At 41.4% G+C, this 22,936-nt stretch overlaps 3 protein-coding genes and 1 long non-coding RNA gene across 5 annotated transcripts; 3 read left to right on the forward strand and 1 right to left on the reverse strand.

Moving 5' to 3' along the window:
• Positions 1-60: 60 nt before the first annotated feature.
• Positions 61-13,451, reverse strand: LOC148396406 (uncharacterized). Its single transcript, XR_015859138.1, has 9 exons — positions 13,317-13,451; positions 13,196-13,231; positions 12,557-12,664; positions 12,329-12,450; positions 12,126-12,181; positions 11,409-11,756; positions 10,271-10,412; positions 5,000-5,062; positions 61-1,372 (listed from the first exon to the last, which is right to left on the reverse strand). It is a non-coding gene; the product is annotated as an uncharacterized LOC148396406 (long non-coding RNA).
• dyrk4 (dual-specificity tyrosine-(Y)-phosphorylation regulated kinase 4) lies at positions 6,785-15,901 on the forward strand. 2 transcript variants are annotated; one of them, XM_088379370.1, is made up of 14 exons: positions 6,785-7,229; positions 9,261-9,338; positions 10,273-10,428; positions 10,637-10,787; positions 10,961-11,124; positions 11,517-11,653; positions 11,723-11,863; positions 12,351-12,489; positions 13,007-13,088; positions 13,324-13,496; positions 13,591-13,651; positions 13,941-14,070; positions 14,158-14,339; positions 14,519-15,901. In XM_088379370.1, the coding sequence occupies exons 1-14, from the start codon at positions 7,209-7,211 to the stop codon at positions 14,776-14,778; spliced, it is 1,875 nt and encodes a 624-aa protein (XP_088235496.1). In that variant the 5' UTR covers positions 6,785-7,208; the 3' UTR covers positions 14,779-15,901. The 2 variants fall into 2 exon arrangements, with proteins under 2 accessions (XP_088235496.1, XP_088235497.1); XM_088379371.1 differs by having other exon boundaries at positions 14,522-15,901.
• A 718-nt stretch (positions 15,902-16,619) lies between these two features.
• On the forward strand, positions 16,620-19,687 carry ndufa9a (NADH:ubiquinone oxidoreductase subunit A9a). The gene is made up of 11 exons (XM_088379260.1): positions 16,620-16,755; positions 17,308-17,484; positions 17,657-17,754; positions 17,856-17,947; positions 18,031-18,172; positions 18,317-18,419; positions 18,490-18,560; positions 18,728-18,804; positions 18,929-19,024; positions 19,272-19,338; positions 19,434-19,687. Exons 1-11 carry the CDS (start codon positions 16,701-16,703, stop codon positions 19,602-19,604), a joined length of 1,149 nt encoding a protein of 382 aa, XP_088235386.1. The 5' UTR covers positions 16,620-16,700; the 3' UTR covers positions 19,605-19,687.
• Positions 19,688-20,496: 809 nt separating this feature from the next.
• LOC148396409 (apelin receptor B-like) lies at positions 20,497-22,518 on the forward strand. Its single transcript, XM_088379261.1, has one exon. It carries the CDS (start codon positions 20,557-20,559, stop codon positions 21,676-21,678), a length of 1,122 nt encoding a protein of 373 aa, XP_088235387.1. The 5' UTR covers positions 20,497-20,556; the 3' UTR covers positions 21,679-22,518.
• Positions 22,519-22,936: the final 418 nt, after the last annotated feature.

Raw genomic sequence — 22,936 nt, forward strand, 5'->3', positions numbered from 1 at the left:
TGTCAAGTTTTTAAGGAGGCACTGCATGAATCACACATTTTTCTTTATTTATTCTTTAGGTTTAGTTTGAATTGGACACAGACAGGTATTAATATAAGATTTATGTGATTGTGAGGTGAGGAACTGCACTGCGCAATAATCTCTCCACGTGTAACATTTTATGCTATCTTTTCAACTTAATTTTATGTACATCAGGGGGAAAAAAGTGACATTTTCGTCCAACACAACTCCAGCCTTTTTAGATATGGTTATTTAGTAATGATTTTTTTGTTTGTTTTTACCCCAGTGGTGTTACCGTAGCACAAAGGCTGCAACAAAACACAATTTTAATTTAGTCTCTAATGACTCCAGTTTATACAATTTATAGATTCAAGTCTACATGTGTCCACTAGATGTCAGTGTAATTTAAAGTAGATCTACTGAACCGCCAAGAATCCTCACACAACAACTTGTACATTATTTCATATCATCCCTGTAAAGTTTGGTTTTATTTTGTTAAATGGGGATGGGATGATGACTTTTGCTTCAGGACTGGCTTGCAAGATGGAATTCTGCAGCTGCAGCCCATGTCATGTTTGTATGTGCTGGTACTTTATGTATTGGCATCACCCTTGTGAAGATCCCTCAGATTTCAGTCAAGTGAAACAAAGTGAGACAATTTCAAGGCTGAGGGAAAACATCTGCAAGTATTTTGTGTTAAATACCTGACAAGATGGGGACTCTTTTTTTTAAGTTGGAAAATGAGATGGATACTCACTTTAAACTTCATTTTAACAGAGGAATGACTATCAAAGGGTTTGATGGTGAGCAACGAGTAAAACGTGACAACCAACAAACTTTTCACCTACTGTATGTAGTGAAGCCTTTGTATGGCTGTTCAAAGATGTTAATGAAAACAAGTCCATGCAGTCCTGTACTATGTGCACAAAGTACACTTGGCCTTGTAGGGATTGTGCATCTTTTATTCTGATGAACCTCTGACCCTGATAAGGTTTCACACCACATCTTTGTCTCTTGAATAAAATACAGCTATTAGTGAGAGCACTCAGCTCTTCTGGGCAATATGCTTATATCAATATCCCCGAGTAGAGTATTGGTGTTGATAGGATCATTTCATCCACTATTTGGTTCAAGTGTGCTTATTCTCATTTCAACACATTATTCATGCACCCTAGTTTTGCATCCCTTTCGCAACAGAACAGCCTGGGGCTTGTTGTTGGGGAGCTGTCACATGGCTCGGGCATCACTGCACGTGAGTCTCCATGTGGTAGCATAGCAGCATCCTTTGAGATCTCAATCGCTTGATCACTCCCACTGCTTCACCGAGCAATCTGGAAGCATGTGTAGCAGCCAGCCAAATTCTTTCAAAGTGCTGGAAAAGATAAACATTAATTGGATACACAAGGAATTGTGGCTCGCCACCCAGGGAGATTTGTTAATGAATGCCTAGCTTGCATCCAGTGCCTGTTTTCCTTTAACAGTGAGTCATGCAAAAGAGAACGGCTACGTCGCGTATGCCAACATCCTCCCCCATTGCACCTTCTCCTTCTATCGCCATAGACCCAGGAGAAATGTTGTGTAATAAAATGTGAGGCGTTATCTAAAATGTTATATAAAAAGATCTCCTTGTTTACCATGTTTGACGCACACATTTATTTTTGTTGTAACATCAGATTTAAATCTGTAATCATGTTAAGCAAAGAGACAAAATCTGTAAATGTTAGGACTGGTGGATGTTTGATTGTGTGTGGTCAATCTGAGAAAAATAATTTCTGATGTTGTCATGAGAATTTGTGTTTATTGCTTCATTAATGATTCAGAAGATAAAATATGAATGTCTGTACATTTTATGTACCATTTTTCCTGTTTAGGGTCACAGAAGATGGAGTTTTTCCTACCTGAACTATGGGGCAAGGCAGACTATTCTCTGGATTGATCAAAAATCAATCATAGGCATAGATACGTACTTGGCTGTTCAGATCATGCTCATGCTCCAGATCAGCAAGCCATCATGTTTGACATCATTATAAAGAGGGTCACTTTGAGAGAATGGAAGTCTACCACAACTCTGAGTTCTTAGAAATGCACCAATGATATGATGTCTTGTTTTGATTTTGAAGAGACTTTTATCATATCAAGCAGAAGACGACTCGGCCTGGAACCTCTGGGGACTGATCTGTGGACTGCTCATATCATTCTGTCCCGTTGGATTTTTCCTGACTAAAAATATGGACTGTATGTATTAAGTTGTATACTTTACGGGAATATTTCTTAGCACTGGCCGTGTTTGTGTTCATGTTTGGAGTCTTATATAAAAAACAATAGAATAAAACCTTATTAAAAGTCAATCATAGACTGATGGTGAATCTTATTTTGAGTGCAGCTTGCCAGCTGCACAAAAGTGAGCTCTGTGAACCACTTCACTACCAGTGGCAATAGGACAAGCCACAAGCGAAAAGGTTGCTTCTTGATTGTGTGTCAATCTATGTGACATCTGGAGATTGACAAAGTTCTGCATGCCAGTTCAGAAGATTACGCCTGAGTCTTTGACAGTAATGCAATTAACATCTAAGAGGCTTCGCATACTCCAAATGTTATCCCAATACGTATGTCTGAACGGGACCGAGTGAAATACTATCACCTCATGAAACAAGCGTTTCAGTAACTATTGTCGAGATGTCATTATTTAAGCCTGCCAATTTTTTGTATTTGTTGTGATTTGAAGACAGTGGATTGTCTGCGTATCAAGTGAGCCAGGACAAAGGGGGATCACCTTGCTGGGTTTTCTGTGGAGTGTGACAGGAAGGTTAGCACTTAAAGACTAACAGTGCTCATCTTACATGTGTGACAAAGCTCACAATTACGCATTACCTCCCAAGGACCAAATGAGAACCCTAAGTCAGTCACTGGCTAACTTTTGGGGGGGCTCACATTGCTGGAACACAACTTACTGGCAAATATCATTTTTTACTCCAAGTATTGTAATAAACATATTTCAAGTGAGTGAGTGAGTGAGTGAGTGAGTGAGTGAGTGAGTGAGTGAGTGAGTGAGTGAGTGAGTGAGTGAGTGAGTGAGTGAGTGAGTGAGTGAGTGAGTGAGTGAGTGAGTGAGTGAGTGAGTGAGTGAGTGAGTGAGTGAGTGAGTGAGTGAGTGAGTGAGTGAGTGAGTGAGTGAGTGAGTGAGTGAGTGATCACACTATAGTGTAATCACTACGCCTATGGTTTTTAAAATCAAGAACAGAACCAGCACAAGTTCTCCGACATAGAGTGGATCTGAGACTCATGCTTATCTTTCGGCGCGGTTATTGTAAAAATAATGAATAATGTATTCCGGATCATGAGTGGATTATGTGTTCGTAGATGGTCTACTCGGGCTGGCACAGTTGACACAGATATACAATACTAGGTCAGCCTCTACCTGGATCAGCAGACAAGCACAAATGAAATGAATGTCTCATAATGTCTTTCTTAACTCTTTAGTAAGTAAAACAATGGGACAAGTAGGATCCCATTTAGCCTATCCTTATAAATATTTATCGAAGCAGATTCAAAGTAGATTAGACATCTTCACTCCAAGTGGAGAACTCCAAGGAGAAATGTCTTGACCTATATTTTAAATAAGGCCAGAGAGACATTGAGAAGCTTACTGTGTATCTAAAAATTCACCTCATACCCCCGAGTGAGGGTGAGCTATACCCCTCCGCTTCTCTGGTAAACGGCAACGGTCATTGATGCTATATCATTTGCCTGCGATGTCGCTGCACTTTGCCTCATCGGACAGCTGGCAGCAAGAAAGCCATGCTCCAAGGGCACAGCTACTTATTCTCTAAACTAAATTTTGTGTGACCAGTCTCATCTGGCCCTGGCTAGCCCTTCTAACACCTGCTGTCCATTGTTGTTACCAACTTTGGCTTAATGACCCAAATTTGTGAGCCAACTACCAATCCAAGACCAAAGCATGAGCAGAACAACCAAGATGGTCTGAGCAAGCTGTAATGGAATACACTATGCTTCAGAAATAGCAAGATATTTCCTGTCACCAAAACAAAGTGATATACTGTTTTTATTTTTGGCTGAACGACTGCAAGCGAAGGTATCACAGCTCCTAAGAGGATGGCGTAGGATTGCGTTCATTTCAGCGGGAAACATTGCGCTGATTCGCAAAGTGGAGGTTCCGAAAGAAGTCTGTTTGTCAACCGAGGTTCCGCTGAATTTTAATTTATTTGGTGGGCTAGAGAATGAGGACCAATGGGAGGCAATCTAACAGCTTCCGTTGACTTTGTCTCCAAGATACGCTGAGAAGAGAGAAGGCAGAGGAAAGTCTGAACCTCAGGGGGGATCCACTGTAGTGACACTACCTCCCATTCTGACTTCCTTGTTCACATGGAAAGTTCTCCTGAGATAGGTATCTATAGTAACTCTGTCTCTCCTCCGATACCCACCCAACCCCTTTTATCAAGATACACTCCCTGAGGCCTCTTTCGCAGGAAGCCAAGTGCCAGGCCCGTCACCGATGTCTCCGGCTGCTCGATGGGTCCCTTGTTGAATCACATTCACACATCATTGTCAGCAGCAAAACAGAGGCAAACTCCCTCACTGGGTATAGTGACAGAGCAAAAAAGGACAGTTGCATCTCTCTGGGTGTCAGTACCTGCCTCACTCAGTGCATCCTGAGTCGTGGGGGAATCAGACAAGAAACACCTGCACGATAGCTGGATACGGAATGGAAGCATAACTGATTGCTTTCTACATTATGTAGAAAGGTCTGAAGTAAAGTCACCGGTTTGCATTGAAACCTATTTCATCAGCATCCTGTGAATAGCAATAGAACAAAACTGGGATCTTACAGGATGCAGTCATTCTAGACAAGGGGATCGTAATATGTCATCTTTGACATGCTGAGTACTCTCCGGCTGACAGTGGACGGGTAGAGGTTGACTTCAGTGCGTGCTTGTGGAAGCATGGATGGGTTGCATGATGCGGGATGACGGGAACTCACCTGCCTGTGGTGGCTTTAACGTCCTCCGAGGCTGCTGTTGGAGCAGGAACAGGAGGATCCAACCTGAGGTAAAACGTGAGCGATCAATACACAATTTTATGCACTCTTTTGTATTGCTGGTGCGCAGCTTTTTATTCTCACTGACCTTTTTTCAAAATAATAATATTAGGTTTGCTTTAGACAATGCTTTGTCACCATGGTGAAGATAAACTACAACTGGTGAACAATGGGAAAGCTTGTTGTAAACGGTTATTTGACCATTGCTCATACCTTTAGGCTTAAGTTATGGATAACATACAGTCAAAAAAAACCTTCTGTAAGTTCATAGGAAACAGCCATGTATTTCTAAATATTAAATAAGTGAAGAGTGATAGAATAGGGCCTTCAAAAACCCTTTTTTTTAACTTGAAAGAAATATCCAAGATATCTTTTCATTCTGATCCTGGTCCATTCAGCTGCAATTACGTTTGAGCTTTTCAAAGATGGATGCCTGCTGATTGTTAATCAAGCTACACTGAAAGGAGGTCCACATAAGTGTACTCTGTGTTCCCCTTGCGAGCGCTCCACTCCAGCAGCTCAGGCCAATCAGTCTCAGCACCAAATCCGGACTATGGCATCAGGGCCCGCATGCTCTTTGCTTTGTACAGCAACCTGATATACATGAAACCTGCACACAACAGTTGCTTAGGGACTTGACTAGTGTAATAAGCAGCTTTTTGAATAGGTACACATCGTGTCCCGGGGAAGAGATGGATTACTGAAGTGACCACGTCCATTGCATAAGAACTATCAGCTAATCATACTCAGCTCCTGGGCCCCTTATCACATGGATAAAGAGTGTCTCTTCCCCCCTGCTCAGGGAATTAGTCAATGGAAAATAAATGTCCATCACTCACTTACATGTGCAACAGTTCGTCTCAAAATCGACCTGTTACATTTCGAGCGGTTTTGAATAGCTGACCTTGCAACATTTCCGCTTTTAAAATGTACCCTTAATATTCTCTTTTTGTTCATCCATTGATGAAATACTGTTTCTGTGATGGTTGCATTTGTCTTTTTTCAGTGGTGATAATCATCTAATTTGATCGATCCGACACGTATAGCTGTTTAGTCGCCGCTTCACTTGGCCCAAGGCAAGCAGACTTTTAAAGCACGAATTAACAAATTCCTTGATGCACGCCATTTTGTACACTAGAGCTGTACCCAAACTGCTAACAAATCATCCATCCATCCATCCATCCATCCATCCATCCATCCATCCATCCATCCATCCATCCATCCATCCATCCATCCATCCATCCATCCATCCATCCATCCATCCATCCATCCCTTTGAAAACAGCAATAACATTTTCTTGGCAAAATATTGCTCGTTCAATGCCACATTTTTGGGGATGCGAGAAAAGGCACCATGTCAAACCTGTCAGTGATTCATGTAACTCCCCTTGCTGTATTAAGACATTTTTAAAACTGTCAGTCATAATTGAGGATTACCATTTTGGTTGAGGCAGAATGTTTCCACAGCTCTTGTTTTGTTTATGTGAATCTCATGTGGTCATTAGCAATCATATAATATTTCCTTGGGCTTGTTATGTATTTGAAAGGTGATATAGTCTTATGATGACATGTGGGAAATGCTGCAAACCACGCTTGTCTGCCAGGTAATCATGTATCTCCATTCCATAGTGGAGATAGTGAGCAAGTCTCCGGAGAATTCTAAGCGGCGTGGATGACGTACGCGAGTGCGTCGGTGGAAATCTGCTCCACGGAGCGTCGGTGTTAAGAGGGGCAGCACGGTGTAGGTGGACAGAGGGAGAGGGATAGAGAAGACACATGCACGTCTATATCGGGACATCCCCAGCTGTCCGCGGCAGAAACCAAGCTGACCAGGTGGCTCCTTAGCTCATGGGCGTGTCACGACGCACAGAGCCTCCAACAGCTTGCCTCTCACACTAATCTCCACCTTGGTGACGGCAGCACTGCGCGTAAAAACCCTGGAATGCGATATGTTCCATTTCGTTTGGTCTTCTTTGTAATCCGTGGTTCCGATCAGCTTCTAAGGTACTCAACGCACTCATCACTGGAGGACTCGGACAGCGCGGCTTTGCCATTTGACGCTCCTGAATGAATTGGATATAATGAGTCTTTTTGCCTGGATTTGATCCAAGTCTCCCGAGTCAGAGTCACTTTTTCAGATTCTCACTGTAGTTATGTTGCCAGAAATAAATAAGGTGAGGAAACTTGTTTTTATTAACATTCGTATATAGTTTTCGAATTGCACTTACATTTATTTAGGCTGTCAGTCCTGATGTCACATACAGCTACTAATTCTGAGATAAAAGTGGTATGAAAATGGATATCATCTTGTTTTACTGACTAACAAGACAATACTTAAAATATAGAATGTATTGTATGCAATTTAATATTAACTTAGATATTTGCTAAGGCAACATGTTTTATGCCATTCATTTGAGCTCATATAATTTTGTGGCAATATCGTTTATATTTGCTTCACTGTCCATCAATTTAGTTTCCCAGTAAATGCCAGCTTAGTCAAATGTTGGGAAAGCCCTGCGGTGCATTTGTTATGATGATAAAGTCAATACTATCGCTGCACACTGATGCATCATTTCAATTCCTCATCCACAAATTCCACAGAGATGATCATTCGCCTGTGTCTCCTGACCACATATTTTAGCTGCTCAATAACATCCCATTCTATTTCAATCGTTGGCACTTTGTATGGCAAAATTCAAGTAGTGATTTGAATTAAATATGACTTTGCCTTTGCTGCATGTGTTGACCCTCTGACCAAGTAACCAGAGAGGCTCACACTGAGGCAAAGAGCTTCCCTCGTGCACCTGATGGGATGACCCTTCATTCTAATTCTTTTGCCCAGGCAACATTGATGAATTGGGTTCTCTCACATCTTGAGAGATCAGTATTTGATGACCTTTATTGAGCTAAGGCAGATAGAGATATTTTAGGTTAGTAACATCTTATGGCACCCCACAAAACAAACATTCCCACAAAAGATCAATACTCATAGTCACTTTTGGAAAAAATATTTCATTATTGTACCTCTGGCTACATTAACATCATATATGAAATTATTTTTGTCAAATAATTTTGAGATTATATTATTCAAATAATTTTTTTGCAGCACACTGATTGGAAATGTTTGTCTCAGCATATAAGCATGAAAACAAAGAGGCCCTGAGAACCAGGATCTATCGAGCGAACCAAACAAGAAAATACTGACGAGTTTTGGGTTTCCAGTGGAGAATGAGATGTATGAAAAGCATTTATGTGAATAAATTGTATCTTAAAACTTATTGACAGTCAAGTTGGCATCTGATTACATGACGTCATAGGGCTTCCACAAGCTCATCACTCCTTAGTCAGCTCATCCATCCAGGTGTTTTTTTTTTAACGTCAGCCTGTCAGTGTGACCGACATGGCCCTGCTGCTTCAAGTGAAGACCAGCCATGGTTTTATCCACCCACCAAAGGAATGGCTTTAATGGCGAGACTGAAGCTATCTCTTTTACTTTTAGATCATCCATTCTTGACACGTTCATCCATAGCACAGATGATTCTTTTGGAATGAATTTAGTTTTAAGTTTGTCTCACAAAAACAGAACAAGCTTTATATTATAATGTATGTTTTTGCAGTATATTGGTGAGCATGGCTGTTCCAGTTCCACCTATTTCTTCCATTCTGGGCATGTGCTGTATCTTGAAATTGGGTTAAGCTTTATTTCAACCGTATGGGGCCAACACAGGCTCACACGCTGATTAAAAAGGCACGTGCCGGGCAGATTGGTGACAAAGGCGCTTCATCCCCAATATCCCAGTTCCTTTTTATAGAATGTTGCTTCTCTTGAACACATTCAGGCATACACGTGCACATCCAAAGGCAAGCACGTGGATGTGCACATGTTCAGAAACTGCACAGCAGGAGGGAAAAGTGCAGCATATGAGAGCGATTGGTTGTTGCTGGGTTTTTGCGGAAGTGGTATATTTTTAGATCTCAGCGCATTATTTTTGGTAGCATGGCTGTTGTTCAGCTGCCCTGCTGTGTGTGTGTGTTTGTGACTGGAGAAAGAATATGAAAAGCAGTATCCGCTGGAATCTTAAAACTGATGTTGTGTGTGTGACTTTCTAAATGTTGCTCCATTCCAACTGTGCCACAAATGAACAGACGTAGATATGCTTCATCTATCTCGCCGTGGATTTTAAACGTTATTGTTCCTCCCACAGACATCACGCCCAGAGGCCTTCCCTCACAGACAGCAAGCAGAGGGCAGTCGTCTTGGGACCAACCGTTCTTGCTTACAGGTCAGATTTTAACCCCTGCAAGATGCTGCTTAAACTTGAATATTCCTCTACATAAATTAGATTTAATTAGATAATTTGATCTTTTTGTAACTTACAGGACCCCAAAATAAACCAATCCTGTATGTCTGTATTGCATATGAGCAGAGGCATCACATCAAATGTCCAGACATACTTTCAGTGAGAAATAAACACATCTCACACCAATGATACTTAATGGTGGTGTTGTGTTTGATTCTTGTCATATTTAAGAAGAACGTTATTCTAATAGATTTAACTGAACGTATTTGAGGAATGTCAGCCAACAAAATAAAGGCTTGTCCTAAATTCACTCTCTAATCCCCCCCATGATACCGATATGGATCTTTACGATATCTAATTCTTCCTAGCGGACTTGGCATTGCAAAGGGGTTTAATTTTACCCATCAGGCTATCAGAGTATGCCTGATGGCAGCCAGAGAGAAACAGGTTGCCGCTCTTCTCCCCCACAAAGCTCCCAGAGAAGGCACCACGACCCGGCTTGTCCCCATTACCCTCTGTAACTCCAGCCGCTCCCTGCTGGGGGTTCTTTATCACCTGAGCCTCCAACTAAAAAGCGATCAGCCTAACACAAAGATACACAGATGAATGGGGCCATGACAGGCGTGCAAGGACAGTGTAAAAAAGATATCATTCATTTATGGGTCACATTCACTGACCCACTCTACTTCTTTGGTGTTTAGAAGTGTGCTGTATTTGGTAAATTGGGGCGTCTTTATTGTGGATATTTATTTTTTATCTCTCTGTGTCTGTCTTTATCAATGTCAACTATAAACCAGTGGAAGTGAAAAGATTAAAAAAAAAAAACATTCTATCCAATCACTGTAAATAGTATTCATTGTCAGCCTTTTTTGTTTAGTGGAAGTTGGTAGTAAAACTTTTTTTTTTTCACTTACAGAAGTTTGGTGGAGGTGTAGATACTTTGCCTCAGCTCGAGCCTCCAGTTGTCCAGATGGTTGTCAGCAACGCCAAGAACCAGCACCAGCAGCAGTCCGACCACATCCTGCCCCAAATTGTCAATCAAGGGGTCCAGAACCACTACCAAACAAACACAGTAAGTATATCATTCTAGCAGCTTTTAAGCTTTCTTTTTGTTGATAATATTAAAAGTGAGGTGACTGATTTAGTGTATGATTTCTGAGGAGCAGCTTGAAGGTCAATGTGTTGTCTTACGTTGTAGACGTGACACTGTAAGCTCTTTTAATAGCTTTGTGTGGATGAGTAAGATGACACAGAGCTAAAATCTGAATCTCCGTGAACAGATTGAGAGGCCAAATCCCACTCAACAGTTCACCATGCGATTTGGTGCAGCCATGGATAAAATATCAGCATCCCGCAACAACAAACTCTTCAGTAACAGACTGAACAAAGAAAAGGCACCCGAGGGTCGAAGGCTACCCATGTCTCCCACAGGTATGATTTTGTGGAGCACAGAAAAACACGATATACTCAAAAGTAAATGTATTCCTTGACTCAGAGTTTGCATCACAGGCACTTGTTCATCCTCCTCTGCTCTTTGATCAATATGATAACATGACTCATCTGCTCCTCCTCTTCCACCTCCTCCTCTTCCAATCTGGTAACAGACTCAGTCAACACTTTCCAAGATCGTCTGACTGACTTTGAGAAGGAGGAAATCATGGACTACTCAGAGATCTGGTTCCTCGGGCTTGGCGCTCAGAAGATTGAGGCCTCCCAAAGTGCGCCGCAGAACAGCGGATATGATGACGAGCATGGGAGCTACATCAGGGTAAATTCATGATGCCGCCTGCCATCATCTTTCACCTTTAATAAATGCCCCTTTAAAGGATAGAATGAGTTGGAAATGGTTGATCTGCTGTGTCCCAAAAGAAGAAGATGGAGCAGGCATTCAAATTTGGCAAAGCCCTGTTGTTTGTATTTTGGGGTTGATTTAATTAGACCGCTATCACAGCGTTCACTTTTCTTGGAAAACGTTCTGACAGGTAATCTCTGCCCCATAGTTTACCCCAAAGGTGTTAAAAGGGATTCGAGTCAGGGCTACATTAGACTCACCAGGGTCATTAACAGTGGCCTGATGACCCAAAGCCACTGTGACTGTGTAGGGCCATCCGATGTTCACTGACGTCAATGTCAAGTTACGCGATCCTTTTGTTGTCACAGGTGCTGCACGACCACATTGCCTACAGATTTGAAGTACTCGAAGTGATTGGCAAAGGCTCCTTTGGGCAGGTTCTGAAATGCTTGGACCACAAGACAAACGAACTTGTGGCTGTTAAAATGATACGCAACAAGAAGAGGTGCATATTGGGAATTTTGTTTTAACTTTTGGGTGGCCAATGGTAAATACATGTTACTTTCCTCTCCAGGTTTCATCACCAAGCTTTAGTTGAGCTGAAGATCCTGGATGTGATAAAGAGGAAAGATAAAGACAATCTTCATAACGTCATCCACATGAAGGAGTACTTCTACTTTCGAAATCACCTCTGCATCTCTTTTGAGCTTCTCGGGTTGGTGCATACTTTTGTTTTTTGCTGCTTAGCATCCACAAAAACACAGACAAAACTGGTCCAATCACTCTTGGCCTATCACATTGATGTCAGTGTGTGACTTGAAGGGATTAGGGGTAACGTGATTAGTGTGTACCGTAGGCACAGTTTTGTGTCTCCCTTTAAATGGATGTCCTTTAGAGGACGTCTTGGACTGCCACCTTGTCTTACGTTACTGTCACCAAATCCTTTAGTTAAGGCCTTGATCAGAGCGCTATCTTACCCCTTCGTGCTTCATGGTGCGGTGGCTCAAATTACACCATCCATAGAGCAGCTCATCTTAACAGACAGAAGGACAACATTGCTGGCACAATCATGTAATATTCCCAAGAGTAGGGGACTCTACTCAACTGTAAAGTGTGCAAAAATGTTTGAAACCTTAATAAAGTGACAAAAATGTAACCTTGATCTTGATCTTCACTTTACCAAATGGTTCATTTCTTTTCAGGGTGAACTTGTACGAGCTCATCAAAAAGAACAACTTCCAGGGCTTCAGTGTGGCTCTCATCCGTCGCTTCACTCACGCTCTGCTCAGGTGCCTGCAGATGCTGCACAGAGAGAAGATCATCCACTGCGATCTCAAACCGGTATTGATTCGTGCAGATAGTTACATAAAACTAGAGTGAAAGTACATTCAAGGCACAATTGAGCTACTTTTTAACTGCTCTGCCCAGCTCTGTCTGTAGAAATAATGTCCTAGTACAGGGATTATCAACAGGTGGTCCGCGGCCCTCTGGTAGTCATGGCGGTATTGCAGGTCGTCTGCAAAATTGGAAATGGAAAATAATTGTAACATTTTTAAAAATAAAATATATTTATTAGTATTTGGACTTGATTTATTTTCCAGCTAATTTTGTGAATCATTTACCCATCCAAATGATGTCAAATCTACCTGAGATTCCCAAAATAGACATACAGATGCAAATAAATAGCCCTTATAGGTCTATCCTCCTTCAGTGAAAAGAAATAATATTTTGCCAAAGCAGTGGCTCCCAAGTTGCTTGTTGAAAACGCCTGCTACGAGAATATCTGTGCTACCTTGAGGAGTAGTATAGTATTACAACAAGACTGCAGCTGAGAAACTAAAGAGGTTTTCTTCCACAGGAGAATATCCTATTGTCTCAGAGAGGACCAGGGAACATCAAGGTGATTGATTTTGGATCAAGCTGTTACGAACAACAAAGAGGTAAGAGCTTGCTACATGTGAACATTTATCTTGTAAACAAAATGAGCTTGTGCAGTAGATTAAGTAGTAGTAGTAAACAGTGGTGGAAATCATAGGGTAACTCATACCTTCATCAATAGACTGGAAGAACCGTAACAATGTAACTGAAGAACATAAAACATATAGGAAAGGGGTTCTTCAGTCAAATTCAAAGTATGTGTAGGTGAAGTAAATTTGAGATCTCCTCACCTCATAGTGTACACCTACATCCAGAGCCGCTTCTACCGCTCCCCAGAGGTCATCCTGGGTCACCCCTACAGCATGGCCATTGACATGTGGAGCCTGGGCTGCATCCTGGCTGAGCTCTACACTGGTTACCCGCTCTTCCCTGGGGAGAGTGAAGTGGAGCAGATAGCATGTATCATGGAGGTGTGCATGTGATTAATCACTCTCTCACATGTGCTGTAAATTCTGCTTCTTTTGGTTGTTTGATTCAAGAGTCCTATTTCCTTTTTGTTTGCAGCTTCTTGGAATGCCACCAAATGATTTTGTTCAGTCTGCATCCAGGAGGAGATTGTTCTTTGGTAAGAGGTTATCCTCACCCTTTTTGTATCACATTTTGTGACGGTCATACAAAAAGCTTTTCAACTTCTTTAGATGTTAAAAACTTATTTGAGCAATACTTTTTAACTAAAAGAAGAAGCCAGATGAGAACAAAAATAATGGTCACAAAAGCATTAGTCCACTAATTATCTTGTTGTAGTGCTAAGATTTTATGTGCTTGTGGGTAAAACTAAAAACATAAAAACTTAGGATTCATTCATGAGTGTAATATTCACCTCTAACAACACCTCTGCTTGTATTGATGTTCAGACTCAAAAGGAAATCCCAGAAACACAACAAATAGTAAGGGGAAGAAACGAAGACCCAATTCCAAGGACCTGTCAACTACTTTGAAGACAAATGACGCTTTATTCTTGGACTTCATCACACGCTGCCTTATGTATGCTGCTGCTCTAGTTTCAAAATAGGCACCATTTTAATTCTGTTGCTCTAAAAACACTCTTTTCTTATCCCTTGGGCCTTTCAGTTGGGATCCAACTAAACGTATGACACCAGATGAGGGGTTACAGCATGGCTGGATCCTGGAGGGAAATTTCAACAAGGCAAAGTCCAGAACCAAACCATCAGGGAAGAAGCCTACAGACAGTGTGACTGCCATAGAAAAAAATGGTGACTACAGTTACAGCAAACAAGCAAACAGCAAATCTGGTGAGTAAATATTTTATAAGTGCACGGAACTGCTAAAATATGGCAACAGTTTGAATCTGGAATTGATTACTATTTCCAAATCCGAACACCAGGATCAGGAATATGATAAGCACATTTTCCAAATGTGTAAAGCATCCCCACTTAGCAGGAATCTAATATTCTTTGTTGTGGCGGTTCAGCAGAGAGGTTCAGCTCAGAAGAAAACTGTGACGAAGGCAAGTTGCAGAAACACAGTCCAGAGTCAAAGACAACCCCCGGTGAGCGTCTGCGGCCTATCGGTGCTTCAGCGGAGGACGAAGTGCGCGAGAGTGAGGATTCCAAGCTTCAAGATAGTGGTTTAGAGAGGCCTGTTCACATCGTCATCAAAACTCGGGAAGAAGAGTGCACGGAAAGGCAAGACAGCCTCGTGTCCTCTAAGTGTTTGCCTCCTATCATCTAAGAGCAGAGGAGAGCGGTGCTGCGTTCAAGAAAAACAGGAAAGTCATGTGGCCGCTGAGATTTGCTCCTGCTTTTGCATTCATCAGTCAGGAATACAAACTAAAACGGTATTAGCCAAGTTTTCCTGCAGGGTGGTTGTGATAGATTATTGAAACACTGCCATGTTGTTTTGTCTGAACACGACAAAAAACAATTCTGAGAATGGATGAACAATTGTTCTACAAGTGGCCGACAAGATTTTAGATGATGTATAGAAGAGGTTAGAATTAAAATATCCATGAAAATATGGCACTTTTGTTATTTATAATGTTTGTATGTTTGTTAACCACATGTGATGCTCAGAGAATGTAGTTTAAATCTTATTTTATTATTATTATTATTATTATTATTATTATGGCATAGTCTTGGTTGAGTATTGAAATCTGTGATAAATGTTTATTTTGTAAGGGGAGAAAAAAGAAGGCACATTTTTAAAACGGCAAGAACATTGAAATTCTTATATTCATTCTTTTTTTTTCATTTTTATCATTCTCATGTTAAACTACGAAAGTGTGTGTGCAATAAGGTTGAGCCAAAACTGTTTTTGTATGCAGAGATCCAATGTCATGTACATTTTAACTGGAACACATATACTGGTTAAATTATTATCTAATTTATTTGCTTTAGCTAATGTATCTTGTATGATTGGCAAAACATGTGCACCTCAACCATTATGTATTTGTGTCCAAAATAAGAGTAGTTCAGAATACCCATTTATTGTTACTGAATGATAATACTTTGGATGTCTGTGTTTTTACACTAGAAACTGAAAGACAATCTTAGTTTGTGCCTTGCAGTATTAGACATATTGCACTTTACTGGTGTTTAGAAACTGTTGGCTAAGTTCTTATAATTGTGCAGTACAATGCGAAACCTTCCCAAAGTTGTCTAACAGTGAAGAAATGCATATTTGTCTTACTGATTATTTTTGTCGTGAGTCAACGCCAGGTTGAAACAGGCAGTAAAGTCCTATAGTGACAATCAGGCCAACAATCAGAAACTCTAATAGGAAAGAGACTGAAGGTGATATATGAAAATTGAATCCTATTTATGTACTTAATGCTAAAATAAAATGTTATTTAATATGTGCGTGTCTATGAATTTGATACTATGTTTAGAATATTCAGAGCTGTCTTTCGGGAGAATGAACGTATCAATATTTGAGTTGAGATTTGAAGAATAAGAAAAAGTCAGCCCTGCACTTTATAGCTGTAATGTGCTGCTTATTATGTTTGGGCAAACCAATCAACCAATCATGCATTATGAATAAGTAAGTATTTATATCATTGAAAATGTATAATGATAATGCAACATTTCATAAACACTCATAAGATGAAATACAGTACAGCTAAAATAAATTTGTCAGCTAGAAATATATATTTTTTAATTTAATTTAAATCCCTCGTAGAAACATAAATAGGGCCAAAATACAAGGGGTGTCAGCAGTTTTAGGACCGCTTTCACCAAAGACAATGAATATATAGTATATATTCTGAAAAATGTATCAGAAAGTATCAACATAGTTACGGTTGAATTAAAAACGGTGCTTTTCAAAAATGAATACATAATATGAGAACATAGTATCTAGTTGAACAGATTCCAAATATTTGAACTGTACTATGCCAAAGGCAGCAGATGGCAGCATTTAAACAATACTATATTTCAGGATCGTTCTAACACTTTGTTTTTATTTTTAAAGGGAACAAACAAATAAACGTACACATAACTACGCAAATGTCATTATTAGTATGTGAGCATACAGTGCGGTGTGAACGTGGTTTTTCTCGGCCCTTCGATGTGTTTTACTGGTCCTTTGACCACTGTTGACACTTTCGCAAAATCGCTGTGCAAATTTGGTCCTCAACGGATGCCGTAGACGAAAACATGGCGACCGTTTTGCAGGTTGGCCGTCCTGCGAGTGTCCTTTTGAAAATTTCGAGTGAGTAACGTCAAAATAGTCCTTAGCATGTGTCTACGTGGTTTTGTAAACTTTAGGCATGGTTCAGACAATGGCTTCACACAGACTCACACTGGAAGCAAGCTTGCATTTTGAATGACCTTGCTAATGTGCTTGCCTTAAGAACCGCCGGCTAACGCTAGCAAGGTGCTAATGTTAGCTGTTTTTATTTCAGTAGCTGCTTGACAGAACATAAGGACACTCGGCTCACATTAAGTCATGTGCATTGTAATGAAGTACTTTGTTGTACTACTGGGCTTACTAGCCTAAAGCCATGCCAATCGATTATTTCTTCTCTTTCCATTGTAATTATTGAAATCAAATGTAGCATTAAGTTCAACACAGTGTACACCAAAATAAATGAAATAACTGCTTATAATTTCTTACAAAACTAACGTGTCATTTAAACAGTTTCAATTTAGTTTATTGTTATCATGCATTACTTACATCTTAATTTATATTCTAGCAAAATGATTACCGCTGACCCATAATAGCAGGCATCCCAAATGTAGTAATCTACCTTCTTCCAATTAGAGGGTAGCTGTCCTCCCGCTGTGTTGTCAGCCTCTGGCTTGGGCCCAGTTCAGCAGAGGAAGGTGCACCATGCTGTCATCCCCAAAGGCAAGGGAGGCCGCTCGTCGTCCAGTGGCATCGCCGCCACCGTGTTCGGCGCTACCGGCTTCCTGGGGCGATATGTGGTCAATCGGCTAGGTGAGCAGATAAGAAAATAGACTCTCACTTCCTTCAATGCAAAACCAACATTAAATGATAATAATAAACCGAATGTTGCTTGTTATATATACTAAATTGAAATGGGGGGGACTTGAATGACTTATTTTGGCAGTTACACACAGATTTGATTTGGTGTGTTATTGGTTTACAGGTCGGATTGGCTCTCAGATCATAGTCCCTCATCGCTGTGATCAGTATGACACCATGTATTTCAAGCCTATGGGGGACCTCGGACAAATCATTTTTATGGTGTGTAAATTACATAGGAGTTCAACAATGTTCCACCCAACCAGAATGGTAGAATATTTCTCAAATACCTCACATTGATTTTATTTGGAATTCTGCTACAGGAGTGGGATGCCAAGAACAAAGACTCCATTAAACGAGCTTTGGAGCACTCCAATGTTGTCATCAATCTTGTGGGTAAAGAGTGGGAAACAAGGTATGACCTGTATTGACACCATTACTAACTACATCATTGAATACTAGCATTTATTGATTTTTTGTTTGCCTCTATTTGTGAAGGAACTACCCATTTGAGGAGGTCTTTGTGAGCATCCCTCAGCAGATTGCCAAGGCAACCAGAGAGGCTGGCATTACTAAGTTCATCCACATGTCTCACCTCAACGCTGACATCCGCAGCTCGTCCAAATACCTGAGGAACAAGGTTTGAAACATGTTATGAGATAATGGGTGACATTGTAGTCATGCTTGCCCTCAGTGAGCTGGTTGTTATGGTAAAATGATGTAGAGGGTTGGATCTGGTTGGCAGGTCTCGTATGAAACCCTTGTGTTCTATTGTGTGTCCCAGGCTGTGGGAGAGACGGCAGTGAGAGATGAGTTTCCTGACGCTATCATCATGAAGCCCTCAGAGATGTTTGGGAGGGAAGATAGGTTCTTCAACTACTACGCAAGTAAGACGAACCACTTATCAACAGTGACGTGCAAATCAAAGCTTCGCTGACGATTATGTCGTTCCTGCAGACATGCGTTGGTTTGGCAATGCCATTCCGCTCATCAGCCTTGGGAAGAAAACTGTCAAGCAGCCGATTCACGTAAGCTGACTTTTTTTCCTCCGTCATGATTACGTCATCTACCTGTTCCGTTACTGTGTAGTGCAGAGCAGCGGACTCTATGGGAGCTAAAGCCTGTTCTTACATACATAGTATTTGCGTCTCTAAATCAACAAACATATAGAATAAAAAGTCATCCACTTCGTTAGGTTGTCGACGTGGCAAAGGCCATCATCAGCGCAGTCAGAGACCCAGAGGCCAATGGCAAGACATACGCATTAGTCGGGTAAGTGACCGAATGTTTGTATTGAAGATGTCTATCATTTTTGCATGCCTTAGTGGCATGAGACATCCAGTTGATTGAGACGATATCATGATGTAACATTTTTGGCGGATTTTCTGTCTCACAGTCCCAACCGGTACCTGCTCCACGACCTGGTGGAGTACATTTACGCCGTCGCTCACAGACCCTTTGTGCCCTATCCACTCCCCCGCCCACTCTTTCAGTAAGTTTTTAACATGTTAAGATTCATACACATTTGTGGTTGGACCTCATCAGATACACTTCAAAGTTGAGGATCTGATGATTGTTTGAAAGGATCATAATTTCACAGTTGTTTGTATCCACATTGACAAAGATACATAGAGGAGCGGTGACTCCCTTCTTAATGTTTTCCTACATGCCTCAATCAAATAATTCGGCAGCTGAAAATCTGTATGAATCTCTTCATGTGCTTCTGTTTGTCTTTTCAGCCTGGCCGCTCAGTTCTTTGCATTGAACCCATTTGAGCCTTGGACAACCCCAGATAAAGTAGAAAGGGTAAGAAAGAAAAATTTTTGGGGAGTTTAAAGTAAAAGTTGCAGCTTACTGCAGTTCATCAGAGTTTAGCGTGATGAAAGTGTTTTTTTTCCCAGTTTCACACAACTGACATGAAGTACCCAGGACTCCCTGGTCTAGAGGATCTTGGTATCAGTCCCTCCACCGTCGAGCAAAGGGCAATTGAGATTCTGAGGCGCCATCGCCGATTCCGTTTCCTGGAAGCTGATCTAGATGCAACCAAGCCAGCAAAAACCGTCAACTATTAAAGTACTAAATTAGTGGCTTATTGTCACTTCAGAATGCTTTAGCTATTCTGTATGTAAATAAAAAAATACTTGTATCCTTAAAAGTGTTTTATGTTTGTCTCTTGGTAGATATAGTATCCAGTGTTGGCCATATAGCTGCACTTCATTCATGATGCACTGAAATCACAAACATTCTTCCAGAAACATTACAATTATGGTACTAATGCACTGTACTGTGTGTGCGTGCGTGTGTGAGTGCGTATCATTTGTAGAATAAAATTTGTTCTAGTTCGTAAGAATTGATTCAGGATTTTGTAATTTGTGCCACCACATTTTGAGTCAGCCCAAGTAGAGGAGACAGGCAAATATTCATCCATCTAACAATTTTCTGTAGTGCGTGTCTTCATTCGTGTCATGGAAGTGTCCAACCACAGACCCATATAGATAAACATTCAAACATCATACCCAAAGGTTTAGAGGTTTTTCGCAGATCGTGTATCTCATTCGTGTCAAACTCAAGGCCCGGAAGCCGGATACGGCCCACCACATCATTTTATGTGGCCTGCAAAGACAAATTTTGTATCGACTTTGTCATTACCTTAATTACAAATTGTCTTCACTTTAAATAAAAATTGAAATATTGCTTGCAATTTTTATTAACATTCGTCTTTGTAAAATATTTGAACAGTTTTTACTAGTCTCTGATTTCAAAACTAGTTATTCATCAGTGAAACTATGCCTACGATGCGGCCCGCGACAAAAATGAGTTTGACACCCCTGGACTGTAGCTCAATGCTGGCATTGGGCCAAGCGGATAGATGAAGTGCTTTGATAAAATGGAAATACCCTTTTGCATGATATTCATAATACCATGCTTTCAACAAGGTAAGTAAAGAAAAGAGCAATAGTAGATGACGTAATAGAAAATAATTTGCTCGGTTAAAGAGGTTTAGTGGCTGTGTTTGCACCAAAAATGGGCGGTGGAGGAGGGCATGCATCCTCACGGCACGGGATTGTGCAAGAGTGGGCAAATGACACAAGCAGCAACACGTTACCCCGAGACCAAGAGAGAAAAGAAATGGAGCCTACTGAGACGCCCGGCGAGCACTATTACTACGAGGAGACTGAGAACGACCCCATGTGCGACAACCCGGACTGGACGGCATCCCGGACGGTCTTTTCAGTGTTCCTCATGCTCATCTTCATTTTGGGCCTGTTTGGCAACAGCGTGGTCATTTCCACCGTGTGGAGGGTGCGAAAGAAGCAGCGAGCGGCCCTCCTCTATATCGGCAACCTGGCCCTGGCCGACCTGGCCTTGACCATCTTACTGCCCGTGTGGGTGCTGCTCATGGCCATGGACAACCACTGGCCCTTCGGGGTGGCCCTGTGCAAGATCATCAGCTTTGTGGATCTCCTCAGCATGTGCGCCAGCGTCTTCCTCCTCACCTGCATGAGCTTTAACCGCTACCTGGCCATTGTGCACTCAGGGTCCTTCCTGTGGACCAGCAGCCACATCTACACTTCCATTGCTGCCGTCTGGATGCTGTCGGTACTCCTGTCTACGCCCGCCCTCATCTTCCGCAACACCTTCGACGAGCGAAGCGGCAACCGCACTTTCTGCTTGTTAGACTTTAACTTTGGCACGACCAGTGTGCATCAAGCGAGTTTGCTGTATGCCGGGATTAGCTTTTCATTCTCCACCCTGGCGTTCCTGCTCCCCTTACTGGCCATGGTGGTGTGCTATGGGTTGATCGGCTGTACGGTGATTCGCCACTTCAACGCTTGCCGCAAAGGAGACCAACGCAAGTGGCAACTCTTGAAGGTCATCACCACAGTGGTTGGGGTTTTCTTTGTCTGCTGGATCCCCTACCATGTGGTGAGAACCGTGGGCACCCTCTTAGATTTGAACCTGTTTCCAGCCACCTGTGCTTTCCAGCGCTCTCTGCTGCTGGCCTACCGATACACCAACTGCCTGGCCTATTTCAACAGCTGCCTCAACCCTTTCCTCTACGCCTACTTGGACCTGCGTTTCAGGTCACGTTGCCTGCACTTGCTTCAGCTCAAGAAGTACTGCCAGAAACCCACCAGGGTCTAGTGGGCCTGGAGGACTCTAGATGTTTACTTCTAGGTTCTTGACTCTGCACCTTCCTGACAAACAAATCTCAAGGGATGAAATGTGAATCGTGTTTGTGTAATGCAGGGATAAGCAGGCCTGAGTGACAAGTAAAAATAAAAACAAAATACAAATGTTTATCTGATATTTTCCCCCACTCTCATTCTGTGTTCTTTCCTTTATAGAAACTGTTTTTTTAAGCCACTCATTTTTATGAACCAACGATAAAACTGTGAATTTGCATATTTCCTGTTCAAATACTTGTGTGAGACAGGAAGTGTGACAACGAGCATCCAGCCTCATCTCAAATTGCGGAGTTGGGCACAGAAGTCAGATATAGCCCTGTTATTGGTCAGATAATATTTATGGATCATTATGCGTCAGGGGGCAGAAAAGGTCTAATAAGTAAAACAATATTTCATTCTTAAATACAGCTTTGCTTGTATTTCTTTGTAATGTTTACGTATTTTCCATCTGTGTATTTTTTCTCAATTTCTTTTGATCTAACATGTTTGCATTTCTCCCTCCTAGATCTTGATTATAATAATTCAACCATTTTTTTTTTGGTGTTGTGTCAGGGTTTTTCAGATTATCCTTATCGTATAATTATGTTGGAATGTAACCGGTGATAAATAACCTAGCTTGTCCCATCCTACACAACGTCGTAAAACACCCCCTGATATGTTTTGACTAGAGGACAAGGGCTTTCTCTATTCAGTCCACTCTTACCCCCACTCTGTTTTTCTTAATAAATATGCTCTTGCAGGAGGGAGAGTCAGACTTCATTCCTTCAACGTGTGAACTCTCCACCTGCAGGTACCTAAAATGACTTGTTTGTCTCCCGTGTGGTTCTTGCAAAATAAGTTAGAGTGAGCACAACTCTAACATGTTGGCTGTCTTTAAATTGTACAAGTTTACCACATCCAGTTTCACCTTGTTTGCGTGTGTCCAGTTACAACGAGAAAACATGTTGTGTACGTTCTATTCTCTGTCAAATGTATATACGCATCTCGTATTTCTAGTGATGCATACGCTTGGTTACAATATAATCATAACATTGGTTGTCAAATACATTTAAAACCAAAAACATCACTAACCAATCCAATGGTGCATTGTAAAATAGCAAGTTTAGTACCTTTGTTGCTACCCTAAATTGTAAGAACATGCGAATATTGCTTTGGTTTCCTGAGTTGCGCAAAACAACTTGAAATTGCCCTGTGCTGATGAAGCAAAGCAGGAT

This window comes from Syngnathus floridae, chromosome 6, assembly GCF_059516105.1.
Source record: "Syngnathus floridae isolate MCC-2025c chromosome 6, RoL_Sflo_1.0, whole genome shotgun sequence".
Taxonomy (NCBI): Eukaryota; Metazoa; Chordata; class Actinopteri; order Syngnathiformes; family Syngnathidae; genus Syngnathus; species Syngnathus floridae.

What these genes read in the sequence shown, in the direction of transcription:
- ndufa9a (XM_088379260.1), top strand. Translation starts at nt 16,701, where the DNA reads ATGGCGACCGTTTTGCAGGTTGGCCGTCCTGCGAGTGTCCTTTTGAAA. An exon ending in TGTCCTTTTGAAAATTTCGA is followed by an intron (nt 16,756 to 17,307) that starts GTGAGTAACGTC and finishes TCTTCCAATTAG; the next exon opens with AGGGTAGCTGTCCTCCCGCT. An exon ending in CTCCCCCGCCCACTCTTTCA is followed by an intron (nt 19,025 to 19,271) that starts GTAAGTTTTTAA and finishes TTGTCTTTTCAG; the next exon opens with CCTGGCCGCTCAGTTCTTTG.
- dyrk4 (XM_088379370.1), top strand. Translation starts at nt 7,209, where the DNA reads ATGTTGCCAGAAATAAATAAG. An exon ending in TGTTGCCAGAAATAAATAAG is followed by an intron (nt 7,230 to 9,260) that starts GTGAGGAAACTT and finishes TTCCTCCCACAG; the next exon opens with ACATCACGCCCAGAGGCCTT. An exon ending in ATCTCTTTTGAGCTTCTCGG is followed by an intron (nt 11,864 to 12,350) that starts GTTGGTGCATAC and finishes ATTTCTTTTCAG; the next exon opens with GGTGAACTTGTACGAGCTCA.
- LOC148396409 (XM_088379261.1), top strand. Translation starts at nt 20,557, where the DNA reads ATGGGCGGTGGAGGAGGGCATGCATCCTCACGGCACGGGATTGTGCAA.